We start from the raw sequence: 7,585 nt of genomic DNA on the forward strand, positions 1-7,585 counted from the left end.
AAGAGAAAATAAGAAATAATAGAGAAATAAAAGATGTAGAAATGGTATTTGTAATATAATAATAACAATAATAAATAATGCAAAAGAGTCAGTAAGAAGAATTAAAACATTAAAATTACACATAAACATTCAAAATAATATATTTAAAATAATAATAACAAACAAAAAATATGAAAGAATTAATGTTTTACACAACATTTCTAATATTATAATAAAATAATCGACTAATTTTCACGTAACATCAAATAAATATAAGTTATAAATAAAAATACAATAAAAAAGAAATAATTACTCCGCAATATTCATAATATCAAATAGTTGATAAATCTAATAAGTAATTTTTTTTTTGGCTGAAAACAAATTTTAATAAAAAGAATAATTCAATAATTAATATATTATTCCATTAGTCTAATTAAAAATCATGGCTCAATGATTTCAAATATTGGAGATGGAATTGTAATTGATTCAAGAAGTTTGAAAAATCCTTCTAATTTTCCGTTAAATTCGATATTTTTGGAAAATTCTTGTTGAGTTAATTTTTTTGAATAAAGATTTAATAAATTTTGTTTTGTAGATATAACTGTTATTGTTGGATTTTTAGAAATTACTTGTCTTACATTTATTACATTATTTTTTACTACAACACTTATTGCTTCATTGGATTCTTTACATACGATATTGATGACTTCATTTAATCCATCAATTTTATTTGGATCAACATTAACACTAAATACATCAAAAATATCATTTAGACTACTTTCTTTAATATGTTTGATGTCATTTCCTGGTGGCATAGCAATTGTATTCTTCATTTCACTTGAACGTAATTCCATTGCAGCTGTTAAATATTCATTTCTCCAAACTGCACTTTCTTGTAAATATCCTAATTGAGTATATACGTTAGCAGCTAATTCTCTTGCTTTAGTATTTTTTGGGTTAGCAAATATTAAATGATTTAACAAAGTTATTGCCCATTGAAACTCTCCCTTTTCAAATGCCTGTTGAGCTAATTCAATACATCTTGTTTCTCCTCCAATAACCTCTACATATTTTTTTCCTTGCTCTGTTGGTGTTAATTCATTAAGATGGGCTGGATTTCCATCATACCATCCAAGATAAAATTGGTACTGTGCTTTAATATTATGACTAACAGTTCCATAATATTCTCTATTATAAAACACTTTTGATAATGACTCTGGTAATTTAACGTGTTCTGGTAATTCATTAGGAGTATAACCTAAGTTAGCATTTCTTAATGTTTGATCATGAAGATATTTATACATATCTCTTTGTTTCTCATAATATTCAACTATTTTTTTATTTCCCCATGTTGGCCAGTTATGAGTTCCAAATGATACTTCTATATCATCTCCATATTTCATAATTATATAATCTATATACCCAGCCCATAATTTACCATTACGTACTTTAGCTCCTCTTGGGGTGTATAAATTATGCATTAATCTATTAATTTCCTCAGCTGTACAAAGAGCTTTTAATTGAGGGAAATACATCATCATCTCTGTTGGTGCTTCTGCTCCTGGGGTAAAGATAAAGTCAACAATAACTCCATCGATTGTATAAGTTTTGTTTTCATGAATTTCAATAATTTCTTTACAATTTAAATGACTTTTTGATCCTTGACATCCTGCTTGACCAAGACCACAACCAATAAATCCTTCTTTACTCTGAGGTAGGTTCTGCCCAAACATATAAACACATCTCCTATCCATAGCAACTCCTGCAAGCATTTTCTCACTTACAAATTCTTCTCTAAGATTCATTGGCCAATAGACAATAGTGTTTTCTTCTAATACTGCTTCTAATCCACCACAATGATCTCCATGTGAATGAGTGATAATGACAGCTGTGATAGGTAAGTTGTCAATATGAGACCTGAATAACTCTAAACCAGCTTTACATCCTGGAACACTACATAATGTATCAATCACAATCCATCCTTTTTCTCCTTTAATAAAAGTCATATTAGCAATATCATATCCTCTGAATTGATATATTTTTCCTTTAACAACTTCAAATAAACCATGAGCCCTATTTAACTGACATTGTCTCCAAAGACTTGGATTAACTGTTTCTGGACATTCATCTTCTAAAAAGTTTGTTTCATTGATATTATAGACAATAGAACCATCCTCTGATTTAATTATTCCATCTGGAATATCAGCAATGAAACCTCTATGAGCATCTTCATAGTCTTGTTTATCATCGAAATTCAAGAAGTTCTTTATTCTTTGAAACTCTTCTTTAACGAATTGACAAGCCATTGAATTAAGATCTTGCATTATTCCTTTTTATATCATTTTGATATTTCGTAACTTTAAAGGATAATCTTCTAAAGGTTCACAAAATGAATCTTTTAAATAATACATAAGCATTTTTACAAGACAGGTTCAAGAAATATCAATTTTATTTAAATGTTCATTTTATGTAAAACATTAATTTCAGTTACAAAAAAATAAATTTTATGGTTTTAATTTCAAACCTTTGATTTGTTTTTTTGTTATTAACGAAATGACTTTATAATTTTAATCATCATTGATAAAAATATTCAACTAAATTAAAACATCAATTGGGGTTAGGCTATACTTTTAGAATGTTGCTGTTATTTTCAATCAACAAAAATGATAAACACAAATACCAAAGTAATAGAATCTGAAAGAAAATGACTTCAATGAGTTAGTGATGTGTTTAATTGTACAAATAATATTATTTTAAAATGAAATGTAAATGATATTAAATATAATTGTTTTCAACATAAATCATATTCAATAAAAGAAAAAATAATAAAATAATGTTATTAAAACAAAATCTTTTGAAAATAAATTAAACCAAATGAAAAAAAAAATAAAAGTCAAAGAAGTGATAATTAGTTAAACCACCTCAATAAAAATTCGGTTTAACTTTTCGGAAAAAACCTAAAAAGTAATATCAGTTATTATGAAAAGTATATGATTACATAAAATAATCACGAAATATTTGTTTATATCCATTTTCACTATACGCAGAATGAAAAAGTAAAAGGATTAAAATGAACTTGGATCAAAAAAAAAATGTACTTATTGAAGAAAAATAATTCCTATTTGAAATTTATACTAAACTTAATCAACAAGTAAAAAGAAAGAAAAGGATAAAATTATTCTTTCATAATTAGGAAATGTATTATTTGATAGTAGGATTGAAGGTTGAAGTAATAATAACTCTATGTTTGACTAAATAATACCTAATAAAAGTTATTTCTTTTTCATTATAGAAGATGACGAATGAAATACATTTGGGTGTGTGCAGAGATTAATAATACAAATAGGAAATATATATTTGATAAACGAACATTTATATTTTCATTACAAATAAATGGTAAAATAAGTGGAATGAGATTTGATGGTAAAAATAATTGAAACGTTTATATGTTTAAATTCATTTAAAGATAATGGGATTGAAAATGTGTTGAGAGGGATATTGTCTTTCTTCATTTCTTAAAAGTGGTTGTAATGAGGAAGAATCATTAGTTCAGAATATTGTCATCATTGACTTTCAATTTAGTTTTTGTATTTCTAACAACTTTCTAATAAATATAGTTTTAAATAAATAAATTTATTATTTATTATAGTTTTTACATTTTTTTAATAAATATTTTCTGAAGAAAGTTAAAAAAAGAAATATTTTTATGAGAGAAGAATTTGTCTATTATGTGTCTAATGTTAGAAAATAGTAAAAAAATAAATATAAAAGAACTATTTCTTATTTTCCTTTATTACAAAAATATAAATAGTTCAATTAATAAACCCTTCCTGATAGATTTAGAAATATATGTCTTTTGCAGTTCACCAACAGTGTAATGAAATCAATTTATTGATTTCTCAAATACCTTTCTCATTTCCTAGCATACTTGGATTAAAAGATATTGTTATTAATGATGTGTTAGATATTCAAGTCATAATTCAACACCTCTCTTTTGGTGGTAAATTTACAACAGAGGCTGTGACATATATTTTACAAAGAGCAAGCCAAGTATTTAAACAAGAACCAAACGTTGTTGAAATAAATTCACCATGTACTATTATTGGTGACACACATGGACAATTTTATGACCTTTTAAACTTTTTTTCAACAGTTTCATCTGGACGTTATGTTTGTTTAGGAGATTATGTAGATCGAGGAGATTATGGAGTAGAATTATTTTTGTTATTATGTTCATTAAAGGTAGTATTTCCAAGTCAGTTTGTTATTTCATTTTAAACAGATAATTCTTGTTATTGGTTAATAACTTTTAAAGGTTCATTATTTTACGTGGAAATCATGAAACTCGTTCTGTAACAACTCAAAACCAATTCAAGAATGAATGTTTAATGAAATACAATGAAGACGTTTATAATTCTTTTATTTATACATTTCAATGTCTTCCATTATGTTGTTTAGTTTCTACATTACATTCTCGTTATTTTTGTGTTCATGGAGGTATTTCTGATAGATTAGAAACAATAGATGATATTAATAAATTAAATAGATTTTGTGAACCAACACGTGATTCACCATTAGAAGACTTATTATGGTCTGATCCTTTAAATGAAGATGAAATATTTTCTGTTAGTATAGGTGATACATCAATTACTTCTCATTTAAGTTCATGTCAACATAGTCATTTCCCATTTATTAAACAATCACTAAAACTGTATTTCAATGAGCAAGCAATAAACAGAGTAGTTCCTTGGTTTGAAACCACTTTTGTTCCTAATTGGGTTAGAAGGTATGGACATAAAATTGGTTATTCTGCTTTAAAACAATTTAATGAAAAAAATAATATTACAACCATAATTCGTGGTCATCAATATGTTAATTCTGGTTATCAATGTATGTATTATTTAGTAGAAGAAACACCTTTACTTTGTACTGTATTTAGTGCTCCAAATTATATGGGTGAATGTTGTAATGTTGGTGGATATATTCAAATTAGTGATGATTCTTTTATTACAAAGACTTTTAAGACTGTTACAAAGGGATTTGTTGTTAAAGAATACATTTTAAATTTTGGTGAAACTTCATTATTTGAAAAAATAATTGGTTCAAATGTGAGCTGCTGATTGTTTTGAATTTAACTTTAATCGTTTTTTATGTAATTGTTGTTTATTAATTTTCTATACTAGGCAATAAAAATAATTTAAGTGGAGAATTTCTTTTTGTTCTTCCTTCTATTTGTTAACATTGTTTATTATTTGTAAATCACTAAAAATAAGAACTGAATAGTATTGTTTCATTCTTTGTTCTTATAAAATGTTCTTTAGGATATTTGTTTATAATAATTAATTGAGAAAATAACTTATAAATATTGTTTATGATTTTTTATTTCTCTTTTTATTTTCTTATTATTCTTTGTTTGTATTAATTTCATTCATTAATATTGGTCATTACTTTATATGGTGAAATATCTTGTAATTTACTTTATTTAAACTAAGTGAATTGGTAAATTTATTGAATATATTTTCTTAAAAAAACCAAGAGTAATAATATTCATAATTTGTTGAGTGTCACTTTGATCATTTTCTGTTATATTTCTATTTCTTATTTCCTTTTATAATTATTATTATCTTCTATTACTTTCTATGAACAATTATTTTTGAATGAATTAATTTTAGGTAGTGTTAAAAATTTTCTAATTCATTAAACAGATGATAACTCGTTCGTATTACATTGACTTTTGTATTTTAATACTTATTTTTTTATTTGTACAACATATTTATATATCTTTTTAGTTAAAGTTATTTATAAATGGTTTATGACTCTACTCATATTAATTTTCAATTTATTTTTTATTCTTATTTATTGTATTTTCAATTGTTTTGTTTATTTTTTTTCTTTTGAAGATAATTTACTGGCAGCTTCTCTTAATTCATATCTACAACACATTAATTATTCTAAAGTTTAATAATTTATCAATATGTATAAGTTGTTTTGTAAGAATAATAAGTGTAATTTGAAAAAAAATTTAAAAAGAGGTTATAAAAATTAGATTAGTTCAATATACCAAATAAATTCTTCTCCAATTAATACAGCTAAATAATACTAAACTCAAAGTTTTATAATGCCTATAAAAAAATATTAATAAAATTATATATTAAATTCTTTAAAATTATTAGTTATAATTTATTTTATTGTTCTCGATAGATTTTTTTTTACTCATTATAATTTTATTCTATTTTCAGTTTTTATCAATTTAACAAATCATCTAAATTGAAATTTAATGGGTGATATTGAAATTTTTTAAATAAGTGAAATATTCTAAATCTTTTCATAACTTTAAAATATTTTTATCTTTACATTCAACCATCTCAGTCTTAATATAGAATACGTTTTTTTAATAAAATCCTTCTTTAAGTATTTTTAGAGAATTTGTATAATAATGTGTATCATTTTTATTTTAATATGTTGTTTTTCCTTATTTTTTTCTCATACAAGTAATTTATGTTGAACATTTTCTTGCTGTGTATTAATTTATCTTTCATTGAGTAAGAAGAAAAAGGTGCTTTGTTCATGTAATACATCTTTTAAACCAAAATAATAAAAATATTTCTGTGTTTTATTTTTTGTTATATCTTAATGTTTTGTTTCAACTAATTTTATAACTTTTTTTTAACGATGGAATATTAATCGATGACTATTTATTAATATTGTTATCTTGAATATTTTAATTAATATTGGATAGTGACTTTGTTTTTAAAAGATTTTATAGTTATTATGAGAGTTATTTATTTGAAAGAAATGAATAGAAATGATTTGTTTGAAATTTTGTAATAATTTAGTAAAATAAAAAAGAATTATATGATGTATTTGATGGTTAAAGTGAATAAATTTCTCATTTTAACTTAGTACTACATCTTTTTATGTTGCTTTAACATATTTAATTGAATATTTTCTAGAAATATCAACGGGTATGAAAGCTTTTCAAAAATATAAAAAAAATTCGAATAAATGAAAATAATCTTTTAAGGTAAAATAAATTATGGGGTTGAATAATTATTTTGCCACTCATCTTTTTAATAATAACATAATTTAATACAAGAAAAAAAAATAATTTTTTTATTATAGAAAGTTAATTTAAAAATTTTTAACAATGAACTTTCAAAAAAGAAACTTATTTATATTTTAAAAAAATAAGATCCAAAGAAAAATTGTTACAAGGAATGACTTTCCTACGAAATAAATTCTATTCAAACGCAGAAGTTTTGAAAGATTGTTTTTGATGGATTAGAAAAATGACAACAACAAAAATGTTCTTTAAATAAATCAAAAATATTTTATTAAAAAATTCAAAAAGATGTTAGTCAAAGAAAAAGAGAAAACTAAAAATATATGATTAAAAGAAATACAATTTTTTGTAAGACTATAACAACAAACTATATTTTAATAATAAATAAGTCATTAAAAAAAGGAAAAGAAAAATTAAAACAAAAACAAACGACAAGAAAGAACTAAATAATTTAGAAAACTTAAATATTCAAAAAATATGACAAGTGTTATAAGAGAAGCTGTTTCTAAAGCTAAAAGAAGATACCAACAATATGGATTTGAT

At 23.3% G+C, this 7,585-nt stretch overlaps 2 protein-coding genes across 2 annotated transcripts; one reads left to right on the forward strand and one right to left on the reverse strand.

The window, feature by feature from the left end:
* Window positions 1-419: 419 nt before the first annotated feature.
* ENU1_124200 (metallo-beta-lactamase superfamily protein) lies at window positions 420-2,303 on the reverse strand (the record flags this gene model as incomplete). Its single annotated transcript, XM_008859895.1, has 1 exon — window positions 420-2,303. One exon carries the CDS (start codon window positions 2,301-2,303, stop codon window positions 420-422), a length of 1,884 nt encoding a protein of 627 aa, XP_008858117.1.
* Window positions 2,304-3,828: 1,525 nt separating this feature from the next.
* On the forward strand, window positions 3,829-5,099 carry ENU1_124210 (calmodulin-dependent calcineurin A subunit,gamma isoform, putative; the record flags this gene model as incomplete). Its single annotated transcript, XM_008859896.1, has 2 exons — window positions 3,829-4,238; window positions 4,295-5,099. The coding sequence occupies 2 exons, from the start codon at window positions 3,829-3,831 to the stop codon at window positions 5,097-5,099; spliced, it is 1,215 nt and encodes a 404-aa protein (XP_008858118.1).
* Between the last annotated feature and the right edge of the window lie 2,486 nt (window positions 5,100-7,585).

The sequence above is a fragment of the Entamoeba nuttalli genome, assembly GCF_000257125.1.
Source record: "Entamoeba nuttalli P19 unplaced genomic scaffold asmbl_5226, whole genome shotgun sequence".
Taxonomy (NCBI): domain Eukaryota; phylum Evosea; order Mastigamoebida; family Endamoebidae; genus Entamoeba; species Entamoeba nuttalli.